Below are 18,461 nucleotides of genomic sequence, written 5' to 3'. Positions count from 1 at the left end.
ATGCTGATCGAACAGATATAGACTTTGCAATTACGGTTCCGTAAAGAAAATTAGATAAAACACTTGAGCAAATTAAATTGGATCAACACTCCATTGAGCCACAATTCTTCTGACGAAAAAAAAAAAAGCCATTGAGCCACATATCTTTACACCTCTCTCTCTCTCTCTCTCTGGCTTTGCAAAGTTCTAAATTTGCAAGTACAACAGGTTTCACGTATAAAATTTACCTTTTAAGAATTTTTGCACTTTGCAAAGGCTCCTCCCAAGAGATCGCACCCAGCTGCTGCTATATTTAAATCTGTCCCACCAGAACTTACTGCATATAACACCTAATTTTCCTGCCTGAGCCTTTTATGATCCCTCTCGCCACGTTCCAATCTACGCATGTCTTCGCGAGTCTCCTGGCGCTTTGAAGGCACATGATAATGTGGGAGGTCATACCCATTCTTCGCACTGAAATGCTTCCCTGGGGAGCTAACTGCTTTTCTTTTCTTGTTGCTAGACTCAGGTGAATGGATACCCTGACTATCCACTGATAGCTCCCCTTCTTCAGCATTCTCCGTCGCCTTCTGAGACCCGTGGTAGGCAATCTCCATGACATGGTCAGAACTAAGAGACTCCTGTCGGTAAGTAGGTTTGGACCAGCTTCGACCCGTCTGTTTGTTTCTCTCGTCCTCAACTGCTAATTCAACACCGTGTTCCAACTCCCTCTCGATGAGGTCATCATCATCCATCAGATCCACTTTTTTGGCATTATCAGCTCGAGATTTTCTTCTTTTCTCCAATGCAGCCTTCACTTTGTCCTTGTCAATCTTCTTCATGGCATCAACCATGGGAGGGTCAACTTTAGAACCTTCAATGTAGATGGAATTCTTCTCTCTTGTTTCAACCATCCCCTCTGTACCATCAGATACAAGCTCTTCCCCTGGTTGTTCAGGCCTATGATGGAATGTACTGCCCATAGTATCTGGATTGCTCAGTGGCTCGTGATGCCAGTGATCCTTGACTCCAACTCCAACTTTGTTATCAGAAACTACAGCTCTTGTTCCGTGCCTAGTGTGGTCATTAGCATCAGTATGCACAACACTGCTGCTTCCACTATGCTTATCTGAGTGAGGTTGTTCAGACAGAGAATGAGTTGAACTACTCTGCATGGTAGCATTTTTTGACACATAGGAATATCCACTTTGTGTGGTAGGCTCCTCAACGTCAAGAGGAGTGTTTGCAGGAGCACGGTGGCTGACCCCACTGGCTGAACTACCTTCGGTTTCATTTCCTTGGGAAGACAGTGCTGGACGGTTTTGCTCATAAAGTTCCAACATTTGATTGCTAATCTCTGAAAGAAGAGAAATTTTGTAGTTAATAAAATAACTGAGAAAATAAATAAATAGAAGAAATTCAGGTATAATATTAATTCATCTTGGTAGACAATGCACATGAGGAATGAAAAGACATCTGGAAATTGCGAGTTCACTTGAACATTTTTACAATCTAAAATAAAACAATATAGGAAACAAAGAGGAAATGACCAAAAGTTCAACCATTCAATGAACAACAAAGTAAAAGATGTACCACCTGCTCAAGAAAAGAGAAAGCATGATGACAGTCAGGACAGAAGACAATCGTCTTACGAAAACTTGACTCATCTACGACTAAGCAGCTTACTTTGTGTGTTTATCCAGGTGGTGTTTGAAGGTGTTGCTACTCCATCCACACACTGTCCCATTTGTAGGTTAAAAATAATAAAGCTAAAACATTAAATTCAGCTGAAGAAAAATGAAAAGAAGATTTCTAGTACCAATTAAAGATTACATGGTATCTTCAAAGAATTATGCTTTAAAAATAACATATTTTAGCAGACATGAGCAGACCAAATTAACCACACTTCAGATTAATGTATTGCCTACACACGTCACATGGTAAACTGCATTAAAGCAAACTGATTCCAAACTGCTCTAATACTCAATAAATAAAAAAATCTCGAATACTCTAATAGCAAACAGTAAAATGTGTTCTTGGACATGAACTAATTAGCCTAGTAATGCCTTCAAACATCTTGATGAAGGCAATGCTAAACCCAGATCTCATCCCAGAATTCAGAGAAAGAATGGAAATATGCAATGGAGATGGGCTAGGCTAAACAGAGAAAGTTTAGAACATACCTTCCAACTGTCGAGGGGTAACATCAAATTCCTGCCACCAGACCTTTTCACCATCTGAAGGAAGCTTTACTTTTAGAAACTTGGCTGCCAGGAAAATAGCACCAGCTGCTATATGGTGGGACTTAAATTGCAGACATAGCGAAGTACGGAGCCTGCATACCCCCTTCCAGTGTGTAATGAAGACACATAATCGAAATTAAAACTGGAAAGCCAAAAAATGGCAGGATTTTTTTGACATACCCATCATTGACAAAATTCCAAGCAACTTGTGCAAGGGCATTTTGAGCAATTTTAAACTTCTTTATTGCTTCAACAAGAGGTTTGTATGGATGCTGCACATTGAGGTCAAAACCAAGCGTTGCAAGTACCAATCGTTCCCCGAGTAAAATCAATTCTTTCTGCTGTTCATATACTTCCTGAAAGCAATGACATTGAATATAGTTGGCAGTTGCAAACCATCACGAATATCCTCATAAAACTAAAAAGAAGATGATTGGCATATACATATCAAGTGTTGACTACGAAATTTCTGCCCATTTAGGTGGCACCAAGAGTACAATCATGGCAGAAAACAATGAGAACATACAAATTCAACCGGCTTTGTAAAAAATCCTTGAAATTTTGCACAAGACATATGGTACATGAATGAGCAATTACCAAAAATTATGACAAGGACAGAAACTTCACTAGTATACTATTTTTGAACATCTCACTAACAGATTACCATATTGCATGACCCTTTTGATGCTTGACTCTATATATAGACACCATCTGATGCTCATGCAGTAATATACTAATTTTCAAACATGGTGGAGTGTTTCTTTCCACAACCAGTACCAGATAGTGTATACCATCAGTATGCTGGTATCATACCAGTCCCACCGAGGTTGAGGCAATTACTAGCACCAAGATTCAAATAATTGCATAATATCATTTTTAAAGGAAGGTATAGAGGCATTTCCAAGGAAAAGGTATAGACAACATATCTAAAACCACCATAAATAAACAAACAAAGTCAGAAGACTGAGATGGAATGATATTTAACTACTATTAGTCAAATGTCTTACCCTCTGTTTAATTCGTTGGACTGCAGTAGGATCCTTTTTATGTATAATCTCATAAGAAACAAGAATGACATCCTTCAATGGCCGAGGAGTTTCTTCTACTTTTCCCGCCAAAAACATGCAAACAGTAGCAATAGTCTGCAGAAGACCATGAGCATGAAAGATTAAGCATCATGAAAGACGATGACCCAAAAAAATAAAAAGATCACACAAATAAAGAACCATTCCAGGGACAAAAGACAAGTGTCTATCCAACAGAATGCAAAAAAAAAAAAAAAGCATCTCAAAACTACCAACTGGAGAAACAAAAGAACAAAATTACATCTTTATACCAATGAATCACCTTTTTACTGCAAGCCCTCATGCCATATGGTAACTAGCACAGCAATTACCACACTGGCTTGCATTGATACATTGTCGCTCTCTCTCTCCCCCCCCACCCACCCCCCACCCCTTTTTCTCCTTTCCCTCCCTCCCTCTTCTAAAAATATGAAAGAAACAATATCTGCATCTTCTGATTTAAGTAATCTTTAAGGAACAGTATCCAATTTGCTCATATCTGATCCATGTAAATACCACATATCATTTATAAGTAATTTGCCAACTACAAAGCATCGCACCTTACCATGGGAGATTGCATTAAAAATATGGAACAAAAATGCTATTCAATGAAGTCACCGGGTGCTCGCCTAGGCACCATGAGGCAAGGAGAGGCCCGAGCACCCAAAAACTGGTCCACACAAGTGCAGAAGCACCTTCGGCTAGGCACGGCCCATGAACATCACTAGGGGCTCAAGTGAGGTGAGGTGAGGCCCAAGCACATGGAAACTAGTCCAGACAAGCACCTTCGGCTGGGTGTGGCCTAGGTGTTGGTCAGGCCAAGCACCCACCTCATTCAAATCAGGTTTGGGTTGAGCTCAATTAACATGCCTCATTTGAAGTAGATCTGTGTTGAGCTCAATTATCTTTGAACCGGTTCGATTGAACCAGATCAAACAGTCCTCCACACCCTGGCCCCCAACCAACACACCCATGAGCCATAATTGCAACAGTGCCTTCCTCTCCAACAAATGGTTGCGGCCTTCTTCTCCAGCAAATGGTTGCAGCATTTTCCTTGACGAACGACGACTGTGGCATCTTCCTCTCCATCAAGGAACAATGGCCGTGGTGACGCCCTCCTCCAATGAGCTCTTCCTTTATATCTCTCTCCTCTTCCTCCTTTGTTGTTCTACACTTCCTAGACCCCAACAACACCCCTTTCCCTCCTCTGCCACAGTCAGCAGCGTCTCCCCTCTCCCCCCCCCCCCCCTCCTCCCTTCCTCATCGCAACCCCCCAAGCTGTCGTCTTCCCCTCCCTTTTCCCCTTTCGTCATAGCCCCTCATAAAGACGTCCGCCAGTGTCTTCCCCTCCCTCTTTTCCCCTCCAAACCAACAGCAACGCACAGCCACCCAATGTCCCAACCAACAACAACCTTGTCTCAAACGTCCCTCCTTTCTCTTCCACTCCCAACCGATAGCAACCCACATCCACCTAACTAACAATGTAATTTGGTAATTTAAATGAATAAAATTTTGATGCGTGATTTTTATTTTAGCAATTATATTTATCATGCTTGATATATATTTTTAAAATTTTAATATTTGGGAGTATCTCGCTTTGCTTGGTGCCTAGGCAAGTGACTAGCACCTCGGGCATCTTGGCACCAGTGCCTTTAACTACAATGATGCTATTATCACTAATTATTAAAATGTCAATGCCAAGCTAGACATCTCTATGACACTTCAACATGGACACAATCCATTCACTGACAACATTCACCATTACAATATACAATAGCTCTAGAAAAAAATATTTGACTAACTTCCTACATTCCTTTCTGACACAAATAGAGTGGATGATGAAGTAGCAAGCAAAAAAAATTACTCTATTATATACCATTAATGTCTGTGCACTGGAAACTTTCACCATCATCACACTATTGGACAGCTTCTCTAGGAAGAAAATTTTATTTGATTGAATTCCTTAAAAAAAAGTGATAATAGTTTTGCATCTAAAAAAGGCATTTAAAGGGCTGCACAATCCAAATTTGAGATCGCATACTGCAAATAAGCATAAAATGTTCATTAATCAATTAAATTGTTTCTACAGTCCTACCACGAACGAAAAAAAATTCTGTCTGCCAGGGAGTTATACTTACTCTCCGGTCATTTTTTGCATGAGATTGGCGAAGAAAAAACCGGTGACTGAATACAATTGCAGTGGCTATTGTTACTTGAGGTCTGCACCAAGAAAGTTTTGAGGTCAAATCTCAATTCTAGCTACAAACACTAGACAGAAAACTACTGCAACAATAGCCACAGAAACTTATAACAAAGAGAGCATAAGACCAGAATAAGAAACATGTACAATGAACAAGAAGCCATTGTTCTCAACTGCATATGATCAGTTACATGGATCCTCTTGTGATTTGAGTAGTTTATGGATCTCATTTACCAAATTCCTTGTTTAATCTCACAATTCTATTATCTCCCTTTTCCCTGTTTACAACTATATTAAATTATAACATGTCACTTTTACAATTGCTATCATTTAAATTTTATCACAGCACCTCATATATACCCCACTATACAACCACAAATGATCTCTCGCACCATATATTACACCTATGCACTTGTATCTCTTGTTACCAATTTGTCTCAAGGCTTTCATCTAGGTTTGTTTAGAGCACAACCATCACCGTGTGAGACTAGTAAGATAACTTGTTTGTTCAAGCTTGTTGTCGTGGAAAATCATACCACTACAATATTATCAAGCAGAATTCAACATATTCAGGCCACCTAGACTTCCCTAGGTCATTCAGGCAAAGATTGACCTTGGTCAACCCTTAATAGGGTTGAAACAACCCCTTTGAGAGCCTATACAATTCCTAAGGAAACTAGGATAGCAGGTTTTAACCAAAACTTAGGAGCCTGTTAATTGGAGGAAAAAAACAACAATCCAAATTTGAAAATTAGGAGCCTGCACTTTGATTAAAGTAGGAGTCCCTCATTCCATCCAAAAGCTACTCCAATGCAAAATGGGAAGAAAATTTCGAGAAGCATCGTCAAGCCAACTTCATGAGAGAATAGGATAGATTTTACTAATTTTAGTAATTCAGACTGATTTTCACTTATCTATTTCAGGAAGTCTTTAGAGTCCTTTATTTTTAAGTATATTTGATGTCTATGAGTCTCAAAATGGATCCAATATAGATTAGATAAGCTATTTACAGATAATGGGTTTTTGTGAGCTGATGAGATTATCTATTCTGCTAGATGACTGTAATCTACTGAGATAAATTTATTATATTTTGTGTCTCAGTATTCTAATCGATAGCTCTGGGAGGTTTCTTCTATTTATTGAACTAGAGAAGCAATTAACTACTCTTAATCCACTTCATTCTATGAGTTATCAAATATTGGAATATAAAAGCTCATACCCTTTTCACCAATGTTTATTTTACTTTACAATGAAGTCATAACATGATACTGTTAGTTAGTTACCAGTGTCAAATCAAGGTCTCAAAATATGTACCTTCCCCTTGGCATATACATTAGCCTCAAAAGGTATTTGCATGCTTTTAGTTCAGATCATATCATCTGAAATATCTAGAAAAATGAGCAGCATTTACAACAAGAATCATAATGCTTCCATCAGCATGTAGAACCATTATATCAGAGTTTAAGAAACATACCCACCAAAAACAGAGCAACAGAATAACTGGTAAATGAAGAAAGATCTTATTCCATTATATCAAGTAGATTCAATTTAATTGAGGAGGCATAACTTGAATTGTAATTACATAAATAAGAGAACTTACACTTTCAGTCTCATGCCTAAATCTTGCAGAAATGTGCAGTAAGACTTTCGAAGATAAGTTTCTTTCTTGAGATCAGTGCCATCTCTCCTAGACGGAGAGTTGTCTTCAATATCCTTACGACTTAGATACCAAGAAGCTCCAGGCAGTTTAACTTCCTCATCCCTGTCATATGAGAACATCCTTGGGCTATCTCCAGCCATATGATTATAGTTCAAACTATGTTACTCTAAGTTGATCTGCTTCCTGATTTAGTAACAGCAAAATCCTGGACAAAACAGTCAGACACATAGACATCTTAATAGGGATTTTGTTTTCTTTTAGCAGGGAGCTAATATGATTAAGCACTTATCAATGAATTTAAAGATGCCACAATATTTCCATCTGTGCAGAAGGTTAAGGAGCAATAAGTGCACGAGTTTCCATGTCATGTGAATTTTCCATTGCAAGTGCATGATTGTTTACGACACTGTTAACCCAACATGAACAATTTTACTGATCCTGACAGTATTATCCCTCCCCAAACCCGTTAGACATCTCGAAAACCATCAGAATATCTAGTGACCGCCTTAAAGAGTATAGCTAACTCCTATGGCAATGGCCTGGGAAAATGGTGCAGCATACTGTATGTATGAGAGCCACATGCAGAAGAAGATGATGAAGAAAAAATGATGAAATATCAAGATTCAAAAGAAGTAATATATCTTTGTGCATTGATCAATTAGAAAAATGAAGAACGGAATGCTATTCAATTTTCAATGCAGTTCATTAATTCATCCACGTTATGTTGTTCAACCATAGGAGACCGGATGGATAGTCGCTTCATTGAGTCAATTGATTTGCTATAGAACAATACTTTTTTCATGCAATAATATATTCCTTAAACAAAAGCAACCAATACTGCGTCTACTAAATGTCCTCGGTTAATTTCTAAATCAATCATAACACAACCACGATTCTGAAGACCAGGAAATACAATCTGTACCTAAAACTTAAAGATAATATTCCGATCAATTTCAGGAGAGACGGCCTAAAAATCCCACTAAGAGACACTCAATTACTATGTGGTGCTAACAACATACGATTCAATAGCGTTCAAGATCTAACCCTAACCAGAATCTCAATGCAACAGGCAATCGACGCACAGGAATAGGCACCGAGCCTATAAACGCCACACAGATACCTAGATATTCATCGTAAGAGAGACTAAATTACTATGTTGTGCTAAAAACACACGATTAAAGAGCGTTAAAGATCTAACCCAAACAATGCAACAGGCAATCGACGCTCGGGAATGGGCACCGAGCCTACAAAATGCCACCCACATACCGACATAATCGTCGTAAGAGACATTAAATTACTTTTCGGTGCTGAAAACAAACGATTCAAGACCGTTCAAGATCTAACCCTAACCATAAGCGCAATGCAACAGGCAATCGATACACGGGAATAGACGCCGTACATGCCTCAGAACGAAACTATTACCAATCCAAAAACCAAATAAACGCAAAATAAATCAGAATCAGATGCAAGAATAGAGCCACCATGTGCCCTCGCGAACAATCACAAGCCGACGACATCCGCATCGAAATCCAAATAGAAGAGGGAACAAAGGAACGGGCAGGGAAGGGAGGAGGAATCGATCTTACCCGTGGCGCAGGAACTCGAATCGCGCGCCTCCGATGCCGATCGTCTCCGTCGAGCGAGCGGAGGTTCCCTCGAGCGCCCTCTTCTCCCACGCTTTCTATCCGCGCTCAGTAGATTAGGGTTGGGCTATAAAACGGGGCGTATAGGGTTTACGGAAATCGGAATCGGAATAGGAATCGGATTCGGATTCGGTATCCTCACGGATTACCCGGTAAAATATAATATTCTATATATCTTCTTACGAAAGCTTAAGAGGCATTGGAGAGATTTACCGCATTCTTTTCTGTGTCTCCGCCTAAAAGTGCTATCGGGTCGATTCAATTTGGTAACGGGTCTCGAATCCGAAAAGTTTCATGGATCTGAATGGTGGTGCACACTGCAAATCAAATTATCCACAAGGTTAACGGATCCAAAATTAGGATTTACACGTAAAATTATGGGTCAAAATTTGGTCATTGATAAAGTTAGCAGTAATATCAGAGTGGCTTTGACGATGTGTGTTTAGTGCACATAATCTTAACATAAATACATATACATTAAAATAAGTTAATTACATATTATATAGGTAATTAATTATCTTTAATATCATTATTTTATAATTTTAAAAATTATATTAAGATATTTATTCTTATCAAAATGAAATATTTAATCTCATTTTTTTCTGCATCGTATCATTAAACATATGTGGACTTTATCTTATTTCGATTTACCATTGAACACATGTGATATTTTCATCAGTAAAATCGATAACATAAATAAAATAAGATTAGATATTTTATTAACTAATTATAAGAAATAATATATAATTAGTTAAAATATATCAAATTATATTTGAGTTATATATATATATATATATATATGATTTCTTTTTTCTTGATTTGGACTTGAATTTATTGGGTTTATATTTGAAGTATCATCACAACACTATATGGGTTGGATTGAAGAGGACAAAAGATCATGGATGTCTGTCCTTGTTTGCTTTATCACAAAAGAATGAAGGCTCAATTAATTTATACTGCAATGAGCTGCAAAGTGCAAAAGATATGCAGCAAAGCTGTTCTTTACGTAACTGCCAAAAATATGAACTCCACCCCAGAAAAAAAAAAATGAAATCATTGAGATCAACAACTGAAGCAGATTTCCCTAGTGATCATTATCATAATGATTGATGCAACTCCAATCAGTAGAATCTTGTCAGCCAAATATATATATATATATATATATATATATATATATATATATATATATATATATATATATATATATATATATATATATATATATATATAAGTTAAATCATCAAGTTTTATTCAGTTAAATTTGAGGAAAACTATAGATTTTAAAAAAGTCCCACTAAAATAAGATTTGTCAGATTAATATAAAAAATTAGTAAGGTCAATAAACTTAGGAGATACAGTAAATTTTCTTCTTTCTTTACTTCTTTTGTTTTTCTATTTGACTTTGTTATTTTATTTTGTTTACTTCTTCATTTATCCCTCCCTTCTTTGTTGCATTTTGATTTTGGTATCGGAAACGGAATATGGCTTTTCCCCTTCAAATGAATGAAAAACTCTTTAAAAGTAAGTATTTATTTAACCTAATATTGTATGCTAATGTTCAATAGAGAATTAAACTATTAACCTATTTTTGTGTATTTTCTACTATTCCTTTCTTCACACACGCATGTACATACACACCAAGTGCATATTTATCTTGCATATATATCTTTAAACCCAAATTATCATTCTCATTATATATATATATATATATATATATATATATATATATATATATATATATATATATATTAAGGAGTATAAATATGCAACTCTACAGTTTTTCTTTTTTTTCATTAATTGAATATGTGTTGCAAACACATTGTTAATGAAAAAGTAATTTTCCTTTTTAAAACCTTAAGTTTCTATTATTTTTCACACAATATTCTGTTTTTCTTTATTCTTCCAAAACGCCCATTCTTGCCCATCTTGATCGTTTTTATCCCTTAACCTTTTCTCATATGCGTCATCTTTCACCCTGTTGCTTATCACTTTTGTTTCGTCTCATCGTTTTAGTTCTATTCCACTACTTCCATCCCATTGTCTTCTAGGATTATCTTTTTTATTATGTGCTTGTGAATGCTACTAAGGCCCTTACTTTTGTCTTTGTTCGTTATTGTCATTGCTTCACAAGCAGGCTCCCCTAATCTTCAACATCACTTCTATCATGCTTTGCTAGTGCTTACATACAGCATTCCCTACACCTTCCTCCTCCTCCGTTTATGATAATCTCAATGTCTCTCCCCATGTTAGCAACTAAGAGATCAAGACCGTATGTCGTCACTTGACGCTCAAGTGTTACCCGAATGTGGTCACCATCGGGCTATAAGGGTATCTTCGTGAACAAATTCATGTAGGTCCATGCACCTATATCCTCCTTTCCAATCGAGCCACACTCTAACTAGCCAAAATGTGATCGATGCTTATAAAATAATATTACGATAGTCGAACAAGAGGGTATACTTGAGAGCCTTAGCAACCTCCGTAAGGACATGACGGATAAGACAATCATAGGAGGCGGCACACACCACGGCAAAACGACGAAAGTCATAACAAAGTCAAGAATAATATCATAGTTAAAAAATGAAGGCTTTACGAGGGAACAAAATTAAAAAAGGAAAGTTCTATAAGGGAAAAAAAAAGAAACTCGGGATTTTTTTGAAAAAAAATACCAAACAAATTAAATATTAGGGAGAGAGTCATAAATACAGGAAACAGTAGCATGCCATGAACAAATGTCAAATAGCTGTACTCATCCATGTGAGAGACGCACCGAGACAACACCACATCGATCCTTCAAACAATGAATTCCTACAAGCCTAAAGAGACAAGATCCCTCTTTTCTTGAGCAAAAAAACAAGCCAATATCTTCAAATTTATCATCTAATCGGTCCCTGTTGATTCATGTTGATGATAACCCCTCACTCCTGACCCAATTGTTTGCGCATATCGACAAGAAATCATACACTACTCCCAGACTACTTGCTCCAGTTTCACTGCACAAGAACAGGAAATCCCTTTGTTTCAGGAATCAACATGCTTCATTCGAAGACAGACAGAACAGATCATACGGTTTCCTGCTCTCCCTCGATCCACTGTTGAAGATTACTTCCTCCAGTTTCACTGCACAGGAACAGGAAGTTCCATTGTTTCAGAAATCATTGCTTCCCAGTCCTTTGTCCGAAGCCATTGTTGAAGATGCAGGAAGACAGCAGACCGGCAGTGGGAACGAAGGAACACATTGGAGACTACGGGAGAAAAGGCCAGTGAACTCTTTTGACTTTTGAGACCAAGCAGCCATGACAGCTTGGACTTGAGCACGCAAGTGAGAGGAAATATTGGCCAGTTTTGGCAACGACACAGCGGTAGGGTATGACTTTCTGGAAGGAGCACTGCATGCAATCGGACTCGTGCATGGACTACAAGGGATCGAGTAACTTTACTACACTGAATCCATAAAGGAAAAAGGAAGCTTCCTTTGATCGATCCATGATGGTTTTTGACGATATCAATATCACAACAAAGGCAACAACGATATCAATCATGATAAAAGCAGCTTCCTTTTCTTTCTCGATCACCTGTATTACCCCAGCAAGGGAGAAGACCATTCAATGGTGACTACCATCAAAAGGGAGAAGATGTTGATGGATATCCACTCACAGCAGCATCAAATTCAAGAGCCATATGTCCTCACCAACCCTCACTAACTAGTGAGTTCTGTGGGGGTGGGATCAAAAGGGTTGTAGTAATTCTAGAAGTTGTGTGAAATCAACATAACAACACTCGAGAGAAGAAAACATGAATGACTTGTTGGGCCTGTCATTGTACTCGTTGAAACAAATGGTTTGACAAAGCTCGAGAGCTTGGCTTGTCTTTACATGAGGTGGACACATCTAAGAAGGAAACATGTGCTTAATACCAGGAAGAACAGACACTTGTGCTTCCGTTGACCATGCACTTGTAGACTCAATCTACCACACCACCAGCTTCAATCCATTTTGTCTTAGGTATGGTTATCTTTAGAAAAACAGATGCCTCTTTTTCTATAAATTGGAATTCTGTAAATTATGATCGAGTTGGTGGGAATTCCTCGATGGAGGTGGAGATCATACTGTTAAGACGGCTGCTGCAGAGTCGATCCCTCGTGTCGTTGACCGAGGGAGAAATGTGATCGATGACATGCTCAATAATTGGATTACATCTGTGCGACATCCAACACCGCCGTAAATGCTACGGACACTCGCGAACGGGAGACGACATCTCTTTGCGTATATGGAAACGGGAGTCGAGTGCCGAATAAATGTAGCGGACCCATCGATCGTTTCGGTACACGACGAAGAGAGCCGGTGGTCTCTCTCTCTCTCTCTCGCGCGCGCTCTGTTAAGTACTTTGAGATTCGTGCAGGAACACTTGGTTGATCTTCGTGAGAGTTTTTCCTACGGAGGATCGACCCATCTATCATTTTGGTGCGTCAGGAGACCTTTTTAAGATTCGTGCTCCTGGTTGGATCATTTTCCTATAGAATATGGTCCATTTTCTAGACTTTAAGATTCGCGCGGGGACAAACCCGAGGAGTTCATTCGACTTTAAGATTCGTGCAGGAACGCTGGGCAGATTCTGATTTTGGTCGATCTTTTTTCTCTCTCTTCCCAGGGTTTTAGGCCGTGGCGCTTTAAGATTCGTGCCTACTTACTTACTTCAAGATACGCGAGCAGGAGATCGTAGCCCCTCACTCACTTACTTCAAGATCCGTGCAGGCACTCTCGGTACTTTAAGATGCCCCTCTGGTTGATACGTTTGTGAGTTTTCTTATAGAACAAAAGCCCGACACGGTAGCGTCGACGGTACCACTTAGCATTGTCGGCTTCCGTCGGTGGAGAATGGGCAGCACCCACACCAACCCAATCCAATGTTTAGATTAAGGACGTTTTGTTACTGATAGCGCGAAGAATTACCATCGTTTAATCATCAAATAAAATCTTAAGCGTTAACGTTTCCGTCTCTGTTTGTGTACTCACAGCGCAAATAGAAGAGTCCGTACTCCAACAAACAACCTCGCTAGTCAAAGACGGCGGGCAAAGAAGGTTCATACCTGCGCACGTCGCCCGACGACAAAGCCCCGGAAAGAAATGCCAACCTAATCGACTCACTCGTGTGCGCTCGTCAGCTCTCCACTTCCGTCTCCATGACAAAAGCCGCGGCAGCCTCCGTTCTTCTTCCTCGTAGTCATCTGTGTCCCCCGCATCATTTAACCGAAGCGTAGCCGACCCGAACGCCACCGCGGGCGTCTCCTCCCAGAAAATGCACCACCGCTTCCTCCTCCTCCTCCTCCTCCCTCTCTTCCTGTGCCTCGCTCCCAGAGGCACTCCAACCACGGCCGAGGAGCTCCGAATCCTGTTGCAATTCAAAGCATCCCTCCAGACCGCCGCCAACAGCACCGCCTTCCGATCTTGGGACGCGGGTAACCCCACCTGTAGCTTCGATGGAATCAGGTGCGATTCCGATGGATCCGTATCCGAGATCGACCTCACGAGCGCTGGCATTTCGGGCGAGATACCCTTCGATTCCCTCTGCCGCCTCCCCTCGCTCTCCGCGCTCTCCCTCGGCTATAATGGCCTCCACGGCGCCATCTCCGATGACCTCCGGAACTGCACCGGCCTCCGCCGCCTTGACCTCGCCTTCAACCACCTCGCCGGCGCCGTCCCCGACCTGGCGCCGCTCGACAAGCTCCAAGTGTTGAACCTCTCTGATAACGCCATCACCGGTGCTTTCCCGTGGAGTTCGCTCGCCGGCCTCACCGATCTGGAAGTGCTCAGCGTCGGGGATAACCCCTTCGATCCCAGTCCTTTCCCGAAGGTGGTTCTGAACTTGACCAAGCTCAACCGGCTCTTCCTCTCTGACAGCAACATCCACGGCGAAATCCCGCCGTCGATCGGGAACTTGACCGAGCTCATCGACGTGGAGATCGCCGACAATTTTCTCACCGGCGGGATCCCGCCGGAGATCGCGAAGCTCTCTGGACTCTGGCTACTGGAGATGTATAACAACTCGATCACCGGGACCATTCCAGCTGGGTTCGGCAACCTCTCCCGACTGGCCTACTTCGACGCGTCGGAGAATCAATTGGAAGGCGACCTCTCGGAGCTCCGGCGCTTGACGAACCTCATCTCGCTACAGCTGTTTCAAAACGACCTCTCCGGTGAGGTGCCGCCGGAGTTCGGGGACTTCCGGTACCTCACCAACCTCTCGCTGTACACGAACCGGTTCAACGGGACGCTACCGGCGAAGCTCGGCAGCTGGACGGAGTTCAACTATATCGACGTGTCGACCAACTTCTTCACCGGTGGGATCCCACCGGACATGTGCAAGAAGGGCACGATGATAAAGCTTCTGATGCTGGAGAACAGATTCACCGGGGAGATTCCGGCCAGCTACGCCAACTGCTCGTCTCTGGTTCGGTTCAGGGTGAACAAAAATTCGCTCTCCGGGGAGGTTCCCGCCGGGCTCTGGAGCCTGCCCAATTTGAACATACTCGACCTCGCCATCAACCAGTTCGAAGGCCCAATTGGCGTCGGGATCGGCAACGCCAAGTCTCTGTACCAGCTGTATCTCGATGACAACCAGTTCTCCGGCCAGCTTCCGCTGGAGCTCGGAGAAGCGGAGTCCATAGTCGGCATAGACTTGTCGCATAACGAGTTCTCCGGCGAGATCCCAGCGAGCATTGGGGGGCTAAGGAACCTTGTCAGTCTTGATTTCGAGAGCAACACCTTCTCCGGCGCGATCCCGGAAGCGATCGGTTCGTGCCTCTCGTTGAGCTCTGTCAACCTCGCCAAGAACAACCTGTCCGGGCCGATCCCGACGAGCCTCGGCGAACTGACGCGGCTCAACTCGCTGAATCTCTCCGACAACCAGCTCTCCGGCAAGATCCCGGCGACCCTCAGCACGCTGAAGCTCTCCTCCCTTGACCTCTCCAATAACCGCCTCACCGGCGCCGTCCCCGCGGGTCTCGACATCGCCGCATACAGCAGGAGCCTCGTCGGGAACCCCGGACTCTGCATCGATGGTGTCGGCGCCAACAACCTCAGCTCGCTCAGGCGCTGCTCTGCCGCCCAGAGCGGCTCCTCGGACGGGCTCCGCACCATCCTCACCTGCATTTTCTCGATCGCCGCCGTCTTCCTCGCCTTCCTCGGCCTCTACATCGTCCTAAAGAAGCGCCGAGCTGACGCATGCGGTGGAAGCGGCGGCGACCGCGCCGTCGTGAAGGACCTGTCGTGGGACATGAAGTCGTTCCGGATCCTGACCTTCGACGAGCAGGAGATCGTCGACGCGATCAAGCCGTACAACCTCATCGGGAAGGGCGGGTCGGGGGAGGTGTACAGGGTGGAGCTGGCGAGCGGGGAGGTGGTGGCGGTGAAGCAGATATGGTGCGACCCGGTGGGGGGAGCGAAGGAGCGGAGCACGGCAGCGATGCTGGTAGCGCGGGGGCGGCGGAGGCCGGCGGCGAGGGAGTTCGAGGCGGAGGTGGGGACGCTGAGCGCGGTGCGGCACGTCAACGTGGTGAAGCTGTACTGCAGCATCACGAGCGAGGAATGCCACCTGCTGGTGTACGAGCACCTTCCCAAAGGGAGCCTCTGGGACCGGCTTCATGGGTCCACGGAGGCGGGGAAGATGGAATTGGGGTGGGAGGAGAGGTACGAGATCGCAGTGGGGGCGGCGCGGGGGCTGGAATACCTGCACCACGGCTGGGACCGCCCCATCCTCCACCGGGACGTCAAGTCTAGCAACATCCTCCTCGACGACTGTCTCAAGCCCCGCATCGCCGACTTCGGCCTCGCCAAGGTACTGCACTCCGCTGCCGCCGGAGTAGCAGAGGAGGCATCCTCCGCTCATGTCATCGCCGGCACCCACGGCTACATCGCCCCAGGTGATCGATCACCCACTGCCCTCGTGCTTTCTTTTATCCACCGTTGATGTACCTTTATTCCAAACTCTGTTTGATTGGCTTTCACGTCTGGTTCTTCCCCAAGTCCTCCGAGCATAACCCAAACTCTGTTTCCTGATTTCTCGATCCATGGACGTGCAGAGTACGCGTACACATGGAAGGTGAACGAGAAGAGCGACGTGTACAGCTTCGGGGTGGTGCTGATGGAGCTGGTGACAGGACGGCAGCCGATAGAGGCGGAATACGGCGAGGACAAGGACATCGTCTACTGGGCGACGAGGAGGATGAGCAGCCGGGAGAGCGTGGCGGCCGTGGTGGACGGGAGGATCCCGGAGCGGGCGAGAGAGGAAGCCGTGAAGGTTCTACGTGTCGCGGCGCTGTGCACGGCCAGACTGCCGGCCATGCGACCGTCGATGCGGACAGTGGTCCAGATGCTGGAGGAGGCCACGAGCGGTCGAGCCCTCGCTGCAATCATCAGCAAGGGCGACAAGGCGGAGCACGGCGTGTACATGGCCGAAGGGAAACGCGTGACTGAGAAGCCCGTGATGTGAGGGATCCGTTGCAGGTGATCATCGATCTCAGAAAGCCAAGTTTTGGCGCATACGTTGCAGCACACGGTAGATCTCTCAGACGAGAAGGCGAGGTGTCGGATTTCTGCAGCGAGGTTCCATATTAGATGTGCGGTCCATGTTGTACAGGATCCAGCGATCGAGGAGGAGCTTCTCGTTGCGGGCTGTATCAAATGCAATAGGATTTAAATCTGTGTCGATGGGCATGAAAGCCCAGTAATAAGAAACTGTGTCGGTCCAGTACATTCTCATTGGGTAAAGATCCGTTGACCAATGTCAGCGCAGGTATGGGAGTCAAACTAATGGGTTAGTGGGTCAGAAGGTGACATCGAGCCGAACCGGTTAAATTAATGGGTCGAGTGCGTTCATTTGTGGCGAATCGCGCACGACCATCCAATCCCATGTCGAAGCGACTAAAGAATAACCGGCTTTGGTAAGCGTAACACAACACAACAAGGCATCGGAATCATTGCGGCCCCGTCGCCGTCCTCTTTATCCACCTCCCCACCCAAGCCAAAACATTACACATCGATCGCTTTCGCGCACCGGTGTGGGCATCTCGCTTTGCCATTCCTCTTCCTCGTCCTTATCCTGCCTCCGGATTGCACGAATGGGCTTCCCCATGGCCCGATCCAGTCGACTGGCTCTGCGTTCTCGAAAGGGCACTTCATCCGTGTGTGGCAAGCATTCTTCCTTCAACTCTGGCCATCATTACGCTGCACCACCAAGTTCTTCCTCGTGGCGGAGCGTCCCACCAGGTAGTGAGTGGCGATTGGAGTTCCTGTGCAGTGTGGTGAGTGGCTTCTCTGGCCATGGCTAGTGAAAGCACTTGGAGAAGATGGTAGAGAAGTCTGCGGAGGCCATGCCTCCATTTCTTCACTACCTCATTTGTTTTGCATCGTGTCTCCTAAGATTCAACCCATTGTTTCCTTCATGCAAGCAAGTGCTGGAAGTGTGATGAGTACTCGTGAGTACTGACCATTATGAGGACAGAGACATGACCCCATTATACAACCTGCTCACCAATTGGAAAGCACCACTGCCTGTAAGAACATGTCCCTGTGATTTAAAGGCATTCTTTGGGGAAGATTTAAGCATAAGCTTCTAATTCTCACATTCATGATCATATTCTTTTATCAGGGATTATGAACACAGTGAGCAAGT

General features: G+C 43.6%; 2 protein-coding genes across 2 annotated transcripts; one reads left to right on the top strand and one right to left on the bottom strand.

The window, feature by feature from the left end:
• Nucleotides 1-41: 41 nt before the first annotated feature.
• On the bottom strand, nucleotides 42-8,851 carry LOC135615694 (cyclin-T1-3-like). The gene is made up of 7 exons (XM_065114543.1): nucleotides 8,733-8,851; nucleotides 7,087-7,351; nucleotides 5,425-5,506; nucleotides 3,230-3,364; nucleotides 2,403-2,578; nucleotides 2,163-2,314; nucleotides 42-1,336 (listed from the first exon to the last, which is right to left on the bottom strand). The coding sequence occupies exons 2-7, from the start codon at nucleotides 7,284-7,286 to the stop codon at nucleotides 330-332; spliced, it is 1,752 nt and encodes a 583-aa protein (XP_064970615.1). The 5' UTR covers nucleotides 7,287-7,351; nucleotides 8,733-8,851; the 3' UTR covers nucleotides 42-329.
• Nucleotides 8,852-13,824: 4,973 nt separating this feature from the next.
• On the top strand, nucleotides 13,825-17,557 carry LOC135615693 (receptor-like protein kinase 7). Its single transcript, XM_065114542.1, has 2 exons — nucleotides 13,825-16,710; nucleotides 16,870-17,557. Exons 1-2 carry the CDS (start codon nucleotides 14,088-14,090, stop codon nucleotides 17,277-17,279), a joined length of 3,033 nt encoding a protein of 1,010 aa, XP_064970614.1. The 5' UTR covers nucleotides 13,825-14,087; the 3' UTR covers nucleotides 17,280-17,557.
• The last annotated feature ends 904 nt before the right edge of the window (nucleotides 17,558-18,461 follow it).

The sequence above is a fragment of the Musa acuminata genome, chromosome BXJ2-6, assembly GCF_036884655.1.
Source record: "Musa acuminata AAA Group cultivar baxijiao chromosome BXJ2-6, Cavendish_Baxijiao_AAA, whole genome shotgun sequence".
In the NCBI taxonomy this organism is placed as follows: domain Eukaryota; kingdom Viridiplantae; phylum Streptophyta; class Magnoliopsida; order Zingiberales; family Musaceae; genus Musa; species Musa acuminata.
The sequence above is the reverse complement of the archived record's forward strand: the minus strand, read 5'-3'. Positions and strand labels throughout refer to the sequence as shown.